Below are 16,055 nucleotides of genomic sequence, written 5' to 3' on the forward strand. Positions count from 1 at the left end.
TTTGTAAGACATATCTAAAATTAAGTTTAATAAAAATAAGCTCCAGTAATGTCTGTTCCCAGACTCTTAACGAAATGATTGGCATCTCATTTGTCTACCCTTCTCTATGTGCTTAGCAGGTAAATGTAATATCTCATCATTATAATCTTAAAATTTATCTGGAAAAAAGAGTACATCGCCATTCAGAGACATTTGGAGCCTCCATTTAAAAGCATCTGTGCTGAAGTAGCATTCCCTCATGAGCTAAGTGTGCTCTAATATAGAATCACAGAAATGTAGGACTGGAAGGGACCTCAATAGGTCATCCAGTCCAGTTCCCTGCACTGAGGCAGGACTAAGTATTATCTCGATCATCCCTGACAGGTGTTTGTTTAACCTGTTCTTAAAAACCTCCAAATTGTTCCAGTGCTCAACTACCCTGACAGTTAGGAAGTTTTTCTTGGTGTCTAACCTAAATCTATTTTACTGCAATTTAAGCCTATTACTTCTTGTCCTGTCCTCAGTGGTTAAGTAGAACAATTTAGCACCCTCTTCTTTATAACCTTTTACATATTTGAAGACTTATGCCCCCCCCTCAGTCTTCTCCAGACTAAACAAACCCATTTTTTTCAATCTTTCCTCATGTCATATTTTCTAGACCTTTAATCATTTTTATTGCTCTCCTCTGGATTTTCTCCAACTTGTCCACATCTTGCCCAAAGTGTGGTGCCCAGAACTGGACACGGTACTCCAGTTGAGGCCTTATCAGTCCTGAGTAGAGTGGAAGAATTACTTCTTGTGCCTTGCTTACAACACTCCTGCTAATACATCCCATCCTGACTACAGAGCCTAAACCTGAAAATAAAATAAATAATACTTGGATCGATCTAACCTGCAAAGATCGCTCTTTTGACCCATACGTTAGGCATTTCCTCATATCTCCCTTCTGTTACAACTGTGTGGTTGAACAACTAGCATGGAGTTGGTGAGGGAGGCAACTGACAGCAGATGCAAAGCCAAATGGCAGTGTTACAATTTAAGTGTCTGGTGACCATCTTAATAGGAACATATGGACATAGGACTGGAAGGGACCTCCTGGGTCATCAAGTCCAGTTCCCTGCTGTCACAGGCAACTCCATCAGATTATTATTATTTATTTGTATTATTGCAGCACCTAGGAAGGAGTCCCTATCATGGACCAGGATGCCACTGTGCTAGGCTCTGTGCAAATACAGAGCGAAGAGACAGTCATCCCATTCATAAACTTAACGTGGGGTACAGAACCACCTTGGGTTCAATTCTTGGGCCTAAACTCTCATTCCCTGGGCTAGCGTGCTTGGGGAGTGCAGCAAGGGCAGACTGCTCATCTATCCATTTGGTGATGGGAGAAAAGGGCCTCTCTTTCCCACAACAGCAAATCCTCTGGGTGGATTAAAGCACTGTGCAGACTGGCACTGCAGGGATGCCCATCAGACCGACTCAGCTGGAAGGCTAGTGAGGCATAGTGCAGGGGCAATAGTTTATTCCTAGAACTCTAGCAGGACTAAGGAGCTGGCAGGGAAAGGAAATAGAGGCTCTTTGCCCAATTCTAAAGAGCAAAAGCTGTGTCTGATACCATAGTGGGCAGGGCTCTGCTGCCTGGAGTGGATCTTGGCTCTCCTATCATCACCCACAATTTTACAAACAAAATATTAAGTTTTGTCCTGGTAAACTGTCTCTTGGGTTTAATCCCAACCAATTAAATTGTTCACTGTTGAACAAGATTGTCTAGTGACTGAGTTAAGGAGGAAGGGAGAAAGCATCAACTGAGATCATGGATCATTCTACAAATAGACTAGAAGCAAGAGGAAGACCAAGGACAGGGTAGGCCTGTTACAAATTGAGGCGGGGGCGGGGGAGAATAACAGAAAAAGTGGAAATGGCAGAGGTGCTTAATGACTTCTTTGTTTCGGTTTTCACCAAGAAGGTTGGTGGTGATTGGACGTCTAACATAGTGAATGCTAGTGAAAATGAGGTAGGTTCAGAAGAGGCTAAAATAGGGAAAGAAGAAGTTCAAAATTATTTGGACAAATTAGATGTCTTCAAGTCACCAGGGCCTGATGAAATGCATCCTAGAATACTCAAGGAGCTGACTTAGGAGATATCTGAGCCATTAGCGATTAACTTTGAAAAGTCACAGAAGACTGGGGAGATTCCAGAAGACTGGAAAAGGGCAACTATAGTGCCAATCTAATGAAAGGGAAATAAGGACAACCCAGGGAATTACAGACCGGTCAGCTTAACTTCTGTACCCGGAAAGATAATGGAGCAAATAATTAAGCAATCAATTTGCAAACATCTAGAAGATAATAAGGTGGTAAGTAACAGTCAGCATGGACTTGTCAAAAACAAATCATGTCAAACCAACCTGATCGCTTTGTTTGACAGGGTAACAAGCCTTGTGGATAGGGAGGAAGCGGTAGACGTGGTATATCTTGGCTTCAGTAAAGCTTTTGTACTGTCTTGCATGACCTTCTCATAAACAAACTAGGGAAATGCAACCTAGATGGAGCTACTATAAGGTGGGTGCAAAACTGGTTGGAAAACCATTCCCAGAGAGTAGTTATCAGTGGTTCACAGTCATGCTGGAAGGGCAAAATGAGTGGGGTCCCACAGGGATCAGTTCTGGGTCTGGTTCTGTTCAATATCTGCATCCATGATTTAGATAATGGCATACAGAGTACACTTATCAAGTTTGCAGACGATGCCAAGCTGGGAGGGGTTGCAAGTTCTTTGGAGAATAGGATTCAAATTCAAAATGATCTGGACAAACTGGAGAAATGGTCTGAAGTAAATAGGATGAAATTCAATAAGGATAAATGCAAAGTACTCCATTTAGGAAGGAACAATCAGTTGCACACATACAAAATGGGAAATGACTGCCTAGGAAAGAGTACTGAGAAAAGGGAGCTGGGAGTCATAGTGGACCACAAGCTAAATATGAGTCAATAATGTAACACTGTTGCAAAAAAAGCAAAGATCCTTCTGGGATGCATTAGCAGGAGCATTGTAAGCAAGACAGGAGAAGAAATTCTTCTACTTTACTCCGCGCTGATTAGGCCTCAACTGGAGTATTGTGTCCAATCCTGGGCTCCACATTTCAGGAAAGATGTGGACAAATTGGAGAAAGTCCAGAGAAGAGCAACAAAAATGATTAAAGGTCTAAAAAACATGACCTATGAAGGAAGATTGAAAAAATTGGGTTTGTTTAGTGTGGAAAAGAGAAGACTGAGAGGGGACATGACAACAGTTTTCAAGTATGTAAAAGGTCGTTGCAAGGAGGGAGGAAAAATTGTTCTTCTTAACCTCTGAGGATAGGACAAGAAGCAATGGGCTTAAACTGCAGCACAGGAGGTTTAGGCTGGACATTAGGAAAAACTTCCTAACTGTCAGAGTGGTTAAGCACTGGAATAAATTGCCTATGGAAGTTGTGGAATATCCATCACTGGAGATTTTTAAGAGCAAATACCTGTCAGGAATGGGCTAGATAATACTTAGTCCTGCCTTGAGTGCAGGGGACTGGACTAGATGACCTCTCGAGGTCCCTTCCAGTCCTATCATTCTATGATTCTATGGAGGAAATCAACACTGCTGGCTTATCGTTCACACCGGTGGTTCTGAGATATTGATAATAAAGGATACTTACTTGGTTGGACGATAATCCGGTATGGAACGATCCAGTGAAATTTTCTCACTGAGGTAGGAATTATAGCCATATTTCTCGTGTGGCCCCTTAGCTTTCTCTTCCTCCGCCGGGGAAAGGGTAGCAGGAAGCCCACCTTTACCACGCCCACCGTAGCCTTCAATGAGACCAAGCGACTTAGACAAACCTTGGGAAAGAAAAAAAAGATAATTGTTGTAGTGTGCTTATATATCAAATCACCGCCACCGCCCTTCTGTGGGGCGGTAGGTAGATGCTCTTCCTAGTAGCTGCAGCCAAATAGTTACACATTTCTCCCGGCAATAAGTGAACATCTGTACGGACCAGCAAATCAGATGAAGGGTACTTTAATTAAGGACTCAAGTTAGATATTCAGAGTCTGTCATACTCATTTTCACAATTCCATTTGTTTGGAGAGATTGTACATTTTCACTAAGGATATACTGTTATGTGTCTGTTTGTTCGTATATCTACTATTTTAGAGTCCATCACTATTGCATGTACAGTACATGCTTCCCAGCCATGCAAGAAGGGGAGTTGAGAAATTCATCATCTGCAGTGATATACCCCATCAGTTAACCAAAATGCAGTCCTGGAAAAAAGTTCCCCATCAGTAGCCAATACGATGATGCCTCCTGGAGAACTGTACATACTGCAAAATCTATTTAGTTGTTAGGGACGTTATGGTTATTTATACCTACTTCCCTTTCTCAGTAGGGTAATTACATATAAGGTTAGATGTCCCCAGGAGGAGAATGGGCTGAACACAGAATAAGAATAGAAACAAGTTGGGTAACTGCCAAGTGAATAAATTTTTTACTAAGTATGAACAGTGAATAGCATACAAATGTTGCTGATTTAAAAACAAATTTTCCCTCCTAGCTTTCTTAAAGTGCAACAACATTCTTAGGCCTTCATCAAAAGGATTTATTCATTCATATCTGTGTAGCTGTAGGAATTAAACAAGGTTCAAGAATGAATCAAGGAAAATAATAATAATAATGATAAGGGAGACTGTGGGAAGCCAAGTTAAGACTTGCTTCACTAGCGATATATAGTGCCTGACATTTTAACATTTTTCACTAGTGGAGATTCAGACCTTTCTCTTTGGCAGATGCTAAGAAGTCTGATGGATGATTATTTTTTTTTTTAAAACCTTGATATTTCTTTCTTCATTTTTATTTCCGAGAGCCCTGATTCGCAGAGCCGGGCTCTCCATCACCCTGCTAATGCTTAAGACAAGAGAAGATGGTCTTGTAACTAAAGCACAGTAGTCAGAATTCAGAGATCAGAATTCTACTCCCAAATTTGCCATGGACATCATGTGTAACCTTGGGCAGATGACTTAGCCTCTTTATGCCTTAGGTTCCTCCTTTTCAAGATAGGGATTTTAAATACTTCTCTACCTTAAAGGGTTGTTGCCAGGCTTAACGAAAATCATTTGTGAGCATAAATCACCGTGAAATCCTCTGACAGGAGGTGTTATTATTATCACAGCTTCTCACAAGGGATCTCTATCTTGCCAACTCTCCAGATTTTATCATGAATCTCATGATATTTAAGGGCTGGAAGTATTGGAAATCTCAAAAAACAGAAAGCAAAATGAAAAATTTATTATTTTTCATGACTTTTAAGCTACTTGAGATTTTTGGGGGCTGACTCGTAATACCCAGGGTTAGCAATACTATAGAACCTGGTCTCACACTTTGCTTTTAGGACAGCCTGGACCATAGTCTGATCTCACTAACACCGGTGAAAATTCAGAGTAACTCTCCGATGGATAGATTTACTCCAGATTTGGACCCATAATTTTAATTCATTCTTCTTTACCCTGTTCATGAAATATCTTTACCGAGAACTCTCTGTGATGAGTAAAATTACCCTACTCTCTACCAGCGCTATTTCTTGGCTGGTAAGAATATAGCACAGTGTTATGAAATATCCCCAGAACGTTTTCCATGCAGTCACATTTTATTATAGGTGCCTTAAGCTCCTGCTGGTTAGCTTTTAAAGCTCTGACCCCTTAACCTTCCTGGGTTTTATTTATTTATTTACTTAATTTATAACTGTGTTCCTCCCTTACAACATTTACCATTGTGATTTTTTTTAAAATAGGTTTCAGAAGTACTTAATAGAATTATGAGCTCTCCATGCAAAAGTGCTGAGCTAATGGTTTCTTCTTCCTCTTTAGAGACCCCTTAGATGACCCTGAGGCTACATGTTGACAGGGCTTAGAGCCTTATCTACATTAGGGGTTTTTTTTAAGCAAAAGCTCCCTAGAGTTGCTAGTCCCAGAATAACTCACTAGTATGGAATGGTTGTCAGAATTTTTAATATCCTGTTTCAGCAAGCTCAGAGCAGGTCTAAATGACATGGTGTTAAAAATCTCGGCAGCCACAGGAGGTGTCCACCATCACTAACAGTGGTGGATCTATATCAGTGCTAGCAATAGTGGGACATCTTTGCTAAAGAACCCTAGTGTAGTCAAGGTTCTGTGTCTTGTGAACATGCAATCTGACTGTCAACGGAGGAAGCTCTACTGAGTAAATAGCAAGAACTGACCTCCAGCTCATCAGCTTTGAATGAAAAAGCTCATCATGTCATTAACTATTTTATTTCGAGAGATTAGTCATGATAGACACACAAGTGTTGATTCATATCGACCAACTAAACAATCACTGAAGCTAATTTCCAGATATACATCTTTCTGCGCTACTCCTCCATCGGCTCATGGTGTTACAGCGAAAGCTGATAAACCGACGTCAAACCATGTAATCAGTGAAATAAATTAAATACGTAATTCAATCATTCTGCATACACTAGGCAAGGGATCTGCAATGAGCAAATATCCTCTTTCGGTGCTGTCCTGTCTGGCATATCAAAGGCACCCAAAGGGGTGGTCACAAAAAATGAAAATCCCCAGGTGTGATGTGACAACTAGGGTCTATGCATTGTACTCAGGGTTGGTCTCATGCCTCCTCCCCCAGCTTAGGCTGTCAGAAAGGTTCATCAATGCAGCTAAAGTGTCACTTTGTTTTAAGGTGCTTTGAACTGCCGATCAAGAAGTGTTTGGCGAGGATGTTAACAGCCCAACTCCAACAGGAAAATGAAAGAGACATTTGTTTCCAACTGGTTGAAAAGCTGTCTCCAAAGAGATGAGATTGAAGAGAAATAATCAGATAGGGACCCTGATCCAGCAAATCACTTAAGCCTTTTTTCATTTTATTTTATTTAGGAGAATAAATGTGCTTTAGGCACCCTTGTGCTTTCCATGTGCTTTCGGCATCCTTGAGGTAACTTAAAAATACAGCTTAAGTGCAGCTGTACAATTTCAGCTAACAACTGCACTGAAACCAAATAACTTAAAAACTCAAATCCTCTTCAAACAATCCACCAAGTTTATAATTCCTCCTCCCAACCACTCCATTTTCAAATGCCTCGGAAAAGAGATGAGTCTTACAAACATGCCTTTCACACACCATTCCAGTTGTGCCTCATTGTTTGCTTGGGCTCCCCCCACCTATTTTTCGTCATGTTGTTCTTAGATTATAAACTGTCTGGGGGCAAGAACTATCGTTTTGGTCTGTGTTTTGTACAGCACCTAGCACAACAGGGCCCTGGTTTGTGACAAGAAATTCTAGGTGTTACTGCAACACAAAGAAATAATAATAGTGTGCTGAAGATCATCAGATTTGGGCTATTTTGGACCATAGGAAGAGTTATTTCCAAAGATACAAGACCATCAAAGAGAATGCTCTGCCAGCACCCTCCTCTCATTTATACCAATGGGACTGTGGCTTCCGCACCACTTCTGATATCCGCTCTGATAGTATGGCCCATACAACATGTCTGTAGCTTTAAGCAAGAGTGGTACCATTGAGTTCAATGGGCCTAGTTGCATGCTTAAAGTAAAACGTGCTTAAGGCCTTTATAGATAGTAAGTATATTTTTAATTCTCTGTTTGTCTTTCGCTGCTTCTAGGGACCCTATGTCTGGGTCTCAAAGAGTGAGTGATCTCCCCTACCAGGTCCATGCTGCTGACAGAGAATGAATCATTAGATGCTTCTGGTGATTTAGAAGCAGGGAACAGTGAATTGATTCTGATAAAAATAGAACAGACATGAACCTTTCCCAACAAGCAAACCAAATCTTTATTATTCTGGCCAGGCACAGAAACATAACTGCCAAACTGCTGCCAGAAAGGTGCTTTTTTTGCTTTGGTTCCATCCTGTCTAGAAGGGATAAACACCATTAATCTTGCCAAAAAAGCCTGACATTAGGTGATTCTCTGCCCAATTTTACAAACTCAAGAGATTCAGATAGTTTGGATAAAGGTCAGGTATTGATCTGGACTGGATCTCTGAACATTTCTGAGCCACACCCATCAGTAAATTACATTCTCCCAAATAACACCTCAGAAAGGGTATTTTACTTCAAGTCTCCCAGATTGATTTGAATTTGGGGGCAAAGGAGCATCCAGCGGCAATAAGTAAGAGTCTATGCCTATAACGCTAAATATCTGAGTCACTCCTGCTGCAAAGCCAGAAATCAAATTCTCCAAGGACTCACAAAGTGTTGGTTTTCTTCATGATGGCATAAAAAATTAATTTCTATAGCAAAATTATTCCTACGCTAACACCGTTACAGTAACTATATTCTTCTTCTCTTAAACTAGCAATATATTTGATAATGAGACAGTAGCTTTCTCAGATAATATATAATATAATGTGATACACAATCTTCAATTACAAAGCACCTAGTCAAACAGAGAGCCCATGCACAATGCAACTGGGAAAAACATTTTGCTATACGTCAGCACAACTGAAAGCAAACATTAATCTAGCTTGTATAAATATTTAGGGAGCAAACTTCCTTCATTTAGAAGTACAGAGAGTTAGCAATAGAAAGGGCTTAAGGGTGCAAACGATCATTTACTGGCAAAGATTGTCCCAAGCCATAACCGTTGGATCCAAATTAAGAACTGAGTTTCTCTAAAAGGTCAGGACTGTTCGAATTCAGTTCAGACAGTTATAGAGCTCAGGACCAGCTGAAAAGTTTGGATCAGTTCCAAACTTCTCCAAAGTCAGACTGTTAGCACCCAGGATTTTTGTTCATACCCCGGTCTTGTTATTAGCAGAATAAAAGCAGGACTTAACAACAGAAAGCAACTCAGAGTTGGAAGACCTAAGAGACCTGGCTGGAATAGAGAATACAAGAAGAGCTGCAGCCATGCCCTGGAGCTAAGATCTCAATGGGTCTCATAAGCTAAGCAGGGAGAGTAGACAATACTTTGATGGGAGATCATCAAGGAAACCCCAAGACACTACACGAAGTGGTGCTGGTAATTTAATTAGGACCCTCTTCTTTCCAAGCTTGTACTGAAACAATTGCCTCCAGCAGGTAATGTGCTTCTGGAGGTGCCATCTTTCAAATGCACCTTAGAACTGTCACACTGATCATTTCTGGTCATTAAAGATGCATGTTCCTTTTTTTCCCCCCAAGAGGACCGTTGTCCCAGCCAAATTCTGAATAAATTACATACCGCCACACTAAATTTTCCATATAGTTTCAAATGGATATAGTATTCCTTTGTTCTTCCTAACTTCTTGTGTACCATTGCTGGGTGATTGAACAGCTGTTATATTCCATTCCAAAGTGCCTAGATACCAGTGGTGATGTAATTCTTGTAGATGGTCTATAGTAAAGCTCAATGGGGTGACATACGCTGTAATAAGTCAAATTAAATCAGAAGGTACAACATACATGATTTGAAAGAAAGGATCTACATTTTACAGTGCATGCATTGATACTCTGAGGCCACTGACAAGTAATGGAGTGACCCATACCGTGTGATCAGATGACTGTCTGTTCCAGGCACCTAGACACTGTGTTTGGATCCGGATGATTCAGAAAGTGCATTTGCAGGAAGGTCAAAGAAAGAGCATATTTCAGCAATCCAGCCTATTTATAATGACTGTCTGAATAACGCTCACAGCACTGGCCAAGGTAAGTGAACTCCTTAACCTGGCAATATTACTTAAGTGCTATTCGTTTAAAAAAAAAAAAAAGCTGATCAAGTGGGGGCATGAAATGCTCAACTGAAAGGAAACTCAGCGTCAAAAACACAGCCAAGAACTGGACAGATTTTGCTGACATAAAACCCAAGGCATCCAAATGCAACCCGAGGAAGTTCACCTTAGTCCGCCTCTGCCTAAGACCAACCCGCAGATATTCATTCTTAGTAGGATACAGGCACAACCAATTTTTTCCCCTTCTACAGGAATGAATTTATATCAGATGTCTAAGCCAGTCTAACAGATTACCATACATGGACTGGCGTCAAAAGGGGGGGGGAATAGTTATATCTATGCTGATAGTAGGAAAAATCTACAGCACACTGCCTCATATTAAAAACTGAAAGCAATAACAACATATAGAAATTAAATACGAGTGCCAGTGTTGCACTGTCATTTCTAAAGGCACAAAATTGCCTTCAGGGTCAGTAAATCCAACTTTTTGACACAACTGCATGTTGATGCCCGACAGAAACATATCTACCTGATCCATGTGCACATGTCCAGATTTGCCTACGTATTTATGAACTCAGACGACTTCCTCTAGTACAAGTACTGAGATAGATCCTTAGAAGGTATCAATTGGCATAGCTCCATTTAGTTGAGGTTCTGGCCAGCTACATTTATTATTTTGCTCTCTCTAACTTTTTCCTATCTGCCGTGCTCCTGAGTTCTGTTTGTTCTTTGTAAGCAATTTTGGACAGGGACTCCGTCTTGTGTTGTGCGTAGTGCTGGTTGAAAATTTTCCCACTGAATGTTTTTCCATCACAAAATAATGATTAGTCCAAACTGAAAGATTCTATGGGATCATGTCAACTTTGATGAAATTTTGTTTAGGAAAAAAATGGAAATGAATCATTTTGATAAGGTCAAACGGTTCCGTTTCAATCCTATTTGTTTTGACCTTATCCGAATGGTATGTTTTGATTTTCCTTTTCAAAATGACGTTATTTTGCAATTTATTGTTATTGTTGTATTATTTTTTTATTTTTGCTTTATTAATTTATATTTTATTAGTTTATATTTATTATTTCTTATTTTATATGTATTTTAATATTTTAATGTTTTCTTTCACAAAATAATTACAAATAAAATGATATAAAATATAATAATAAATGGTGTGCCTGACCCAAAATGAAATGCTTTCAAAAATGATGCGTCTTGGGAAATTTTGAAATTCAATGTTTCATTCCAAGTCGGAATAATTTTTTCCCACTGAAATGGCAGAAATTCCAGTGAATCCTGGTTCCCAGACAGCTCTAGTCATTTGTTTGTACGTTGTAAAGAACAGTGGGGGGCTGGTCTATGATTGGGGTCCCCAGACATTACCATAATACAAATAATAAATAATAATTCTACTCACAATTGTTGCTGTTGAGAGATGTAACATGCACCTTTCGCAACCCTTCCCTTCTAGTCTACTCCTCAGCGTGTGAAAGAGTTATCAGGACAATGCTCCCAAACCCTGCCAGCTCAGACACCGAGTAAATGCATTGGATCTGGATGGAATACAGTTCTGCTTGGCAGGCTGGATCCAGAACTGATGATATCAGCACATTAAAAAAAAAAAAAAAAAAAAAAAGGCAAATTTCTGCCCTCTTGCCCTATTGATTTAATGTATCAGAGGGCAGAAAGTGACTCCAAGAGTCTGTCCTGCAGAGGTCGGACAGCAATAATCAAGGAAAACATTAGGACAGGCATGAGAAATTGGAAGGTTACTGAGAGGGTGGGTGAGATGATGTTGGAAGAAAGGTGGGGAGGGATAAAAAATATTGGCGATCCAGGTCCCATTTAGTTTTGATACACTATCTACCTGTCAGTGCATTTCATCACCTCTCGGACACCAAGCTGGCTGCATGTATTGTTTTCCCAAGGTTTCTCACTCCATTTATTGTGCAGTTTTACTTGGCTGATTCATAAGTGTCACAATTTGTTTCCTCCATGGCAAACAGGAAATGCCTACAAAGCCCTTTGCTCTAGTTTCTTCCTCATAGGGCTGGACAGCTCTTAATAATGGCTGGTTTGGTCTGTTTCACACTCCTCTCTGAAATATAAATCTGTTGGCTATTTGTTGAGGCTCCAAGATGGGGGAGGGAGGCGGGGGAAGGAAAGCCCAACATAAGCAACTGCAACTGTGAATGATCCACTAACCTTGCTGTCTTGTCGGGATAAATTTTCAGCACAGAGAGTTAGACCCCCTGGCTACCATTAAAACTGATTGAAACAGTGAGGTTAAACTGCCATGCTAAAGATTTCTCCCGCAAAGCCTCTGGAATGAGATATATTTTATTATATACTATCTAAAATGTTATACAGAGAGATTGTTTTTAATTATATTTTATTTAATATAACTAATTTAATATAATCAAATGTATAACATTATAGTATTGTACATTACAGACAATGTAACTAGTCAGATAACACCTAGACACAAGTTGGGTGCTTTACAGTTCAAAAAGAAAGACAAGGCTCTTGCCCCATGCAGCCTACAGTCTTCCACCCCTATTTACCAAACATGTACAACCAGTAACCGTATGCACATGACCAGTTCCAGCCATGTCCTAGATCTGCTCACATACTTGAGTGGTGGCACCTAATCTTGATGAGTGGAGTTAACAAACAGTAGCAGCTAGAGATAGAGAAGGCCATGAGGTTAAAGTGAGGAAGGCTATGGGTTAAAGTATGTGGTTACTATGTTCAGGCGTGTGCATATCTGGGCATTCATGTAAAAAGGTTTCTCTAATGCAGGGGTGGGCAAACTATGGCCCGCGGGCCAGATCCGGCCCACGAGCTGTTTTAAGCCAGTCCATGAGCTCCCACTGGGGAGCAGGATCTGGGGCTTGTCCCGCTCCAGTGCTCCACCCAGGGTGCCGGGTCGGGGGCCGCACCACGTGGCTCGGCCCTGCTCTGGTGCTCCAGCCAGGTCACTTCCAGAAGCAGCCACATGGCCCCACTCTGAGGGTAGGGGACCGCTCCACACGTAGGAGCAGGAGAAGGGACATGCCGTTGCTTCCAGGAGTCGCTTGAGGTAAGCGCCGCTCGGAGCCTGCACCCCGAGCCTCTCCCCATGCCCCAACCCCCTGCCTTGATCCTCCTTCAGCTCTCCAAACCCCTTGATCCCAGCATGGAGCACCCTCCTGCAACCCAAACCTCTCATCCCCACCCCCACCCCGGAACCTGCATCCCTTCCTGCACTCCTGCCCCAGCCCTGATCCCCCTCCTGCCCGCCGAACCCCTCGGTCCCAGCCCAGAGCACCCTCCTACACCCCAAACTCCTCATACCCAGCCCCATCCCAGAGCCTGCACCCCCAACCAGAGCCCTCACCCTCTCCTGCACCCCAATTTTGTGAGCATTCCCCGATGTGGCCCTTAAGCCAAAAAGTTTGCCCATCCATGCTCTAATGTAATAATCACAGGCTAGATTCTGACTCAGGCTAATTACCTGTGCAAGGAACTAAGACCCACCTTACATCCATATTGAGCCACCTGGAATTTAGGTCTAGGAGTAAGCATAACAACTTGCTTGCTTCCTGCCTACCCAGAAGAGATAGGTGGAGATTACATTACATTATCACCCTCTCCAAAGCCCCTTTACGATACCAGAATGGTGTAAAGGGATCATAGTGTGACGTTCAAGGGCAATTGTGAGTTATTTTGGGGAAGTTGTATGGCCTGTGTTCTACAGGAGGTCAGACAAGATGATTACAATGGTCCCTTTTGGCCTTGGAATCTATGAATATGCACTCAGAGAAAAAGTTTTTGATTTTTTTGTGAAGTTCTGTCCAAGTGGTTAAGAGAAATTACTCTGCATATTTTCCTCCCACAGAATCTATTATTTTCAGGTCAAATTTTCTCAGGAGAAGTTGTTTATTTAAAAAATCCACATAGTCTCTCCCCCCCTCCTTCTCCTGCTTTTCTGTGAACCATTTCTTTTGTCTGCAAATGAGCCAATTACAAGGGGGGAGAGAGAGAGAGATAATCACCTCACATATTACATGGACATTTATTTTTAATCTGGCAAGAAAGGAAATGCCACGTTTTAGTGCATGCATTATAAAAACCAAAATTCAACTCACCCCATTCCCTTTGTTATGTGAATGGGCACACATGATTAATTCTTGTTCACACCAAGCCAAGCTATATTTCCATAACAGAGCCTTTGATAACCACAAAAAGAAAAAGTGCAGAGAACTCCACAAAGTCCAATGGAGTTCTCACCATGCAGATCTAATTTAGCTACAAAGACCCTAAGATACATTGAATTTTACAATGGGAATCAGCATATATTTCTACTTCAAATTTCTGCACAAGGCTAACATAGCCATGTTCCATATGATCCCTCCCAGGTCTACAGTTCAAAACTTCTCATTAAAATGCTCTTTAAAGTGCTGGTTACTTTGGACTCAGTGTTTCCCACAATGGCCAGTCCGAAAAGTAATAAGAGCATCTCAATGCAAATATGTCATTGTTATGCAAATTTCTCTGCCGAAAGAGAAACTTTGGGTCAATATATGTATTTTCTGCAACCACCTACATGCTTTTTCCTGCTAATTATCCCTTACTGAGCTATGGACTTGTTACTTTTTAAGGTCAAGAAAATCTATTTTACAGGGTTTTGCTCAGTACATTTAATCTTTTATATAGGCTTTTCTCTGGCTGTGCTTGGACACGATTCTCACTTGGAGACTTAACAATTCATTGGTGGTTCACCAATGGTTCACCGAATTTGGTCCATTCGGATACGCAGGGCACCCTAGAGAGTATTTTTGCTCTTTCAACGTCTTCTTATTTATTTGTGCTTGCAAATAGGTCAAAGGGGTGACATGGCAAGACTTGTAATATCTGAGGGCACTTATAAAAGATGCAATTCAGTAACAGGAGAGGAACATTTTGCACTGATTCCTCTTCCCCTGAGCTCCCTTCGTCTCTCACACACAGTGTGAAATGCATACTAACCGTATAGGATTCAAAATGCACATTATTAATGAATCAAGATGTTGTATGTAATAAAAATATAATAGTAATGAAACGGTACCTGGGTATATGCACATCAGCACCCCCTATAGGACGGAATCATAACTGCTCATCTGGATCCTAATCCTTATATTGCTTACCGTGAAGGTAGAGTGTCATATAGCTCAAGTACTAGGAGCCACAGGTTTGGAGTCAATGAAACTACTCACGTGTTTAAAGTTAGGCATGTGTATATGTCCTTTGCAAGATAGGGGTTCTGAAGCAAGAGGTTCAGCATTTGCCCTCTACTGTCAATGCAAAATTATGGAGGGTCAGACTGCACAACAGAATGAGAATATGGAATTCCTAGAAGGCCACAGATTTGTGTCTGATCAAAGGCTCTAAATGCTTTAAGACATAATTAAATGTTCAAGGAACCCCTATAAGGAAGCTAAATGTATTACTTAGATTTTAAACTCTTTGAGGCAGGGACCATCTTTTTGTTCTGTATTTGGACAGCAACTAGCATCCTGGGATTCTGGTCCATGTTTGGAACCCTAGTTGTATGCTGCTGCAATACAAATAAATAATAAGAACAAATTACACCCATTTTTCTGATGGTCAGAGGTTGAATAACTTGTTCAAGGTCATTCAGCCAGAAAATGTAATGTGTAGAAACAGAACTCAAGAGGCCTGTCTCCAAATCTTCACTTCATTCTGCTGCACAACGCATGCCTTCTTCCTGTGGTTATCTTTGTAAATTGCTGCATTTTAAGGTGAGGTAATATACGGCAACATACAGTAGTTCTAGTCTCCTGGAACATTTAAATCCCCAGTTATTTTGCTTAGCCAGATTTGTTTACATGATATATAGCAGCCCCTTGATCTTAGTACATATCCTCCACAACTCAACTGCTGTTTCATCGCAGTCAAAACAGTTCCAATTCCTAAGTAGATGCTGCAGGGGATGACCTACATGAATCTAAGCAAATGCATGGAGGCTTAATCTCATCTTTGAGTAGATAATGTATAGGAATTCAGCCCACTCTACCGAATAATGCCTAAACTGGCCAATACCTGGCTCGAAAGAGCTGTGCCTTCTATTTATTCCTTATTGATATTAGCCTAAAGAAATAGCATTACTTATTGTTTTTCTATTTGTATGTGATTTATTTATCAATGGGGACATAACTCATGCTGCAGATGTAGGTCAGGAGAAAAGTCAAAGTGGTACAAATTTGCTTATGTAGGAGCACTGCCTTCCTACAATGCCTAGCAGCTCCTCGGATCCGCAGTTCAAAGGGAATAACAAATGACTCGGAGTAAGCAAGGGAACAAGAGAGCAAGCA

At 41.0% G+C, this 16,055-nt stretch overlaps 1 protein-coding gene across 1 annotated transcript in view; it reads right to left on the reverse strand.

Annotated features, from left to right (window-relative positions):
• The window catches only part of GALNT17 (polypeptide N-acetylgalactosaminyltransferase 17), a 281,383-nt gene that overhangs the window by 205,668 nt on the left and 59,660 nt on the right, over nt 1-16,055 (reverse strand). Inside the window, exon 2 of the mRNA XM_054008560.1 lies at nt 3,665-3,848. Coding sequence (XP_053864535.1) covers nt 3,665-3,848 — 184 coding nt within the window. The remainder of the gene's footprint in view (nt 1-3,664; nt 3,849-16,055) is intronic.

This window comes from Malaclemys terrapin, chromosome 18, assembly GCF_027887155.1.
Source record: "Malaclemys terrapin pileata isolate rMalTer1 chromosome 18, rMalTer1.hap1, whole genome shotgun sequence".
NCBI lineage: Eukaryota > Metazoa > Chordata > Testudines > Emydidae > Malaclemys > Malaclemys terrapin.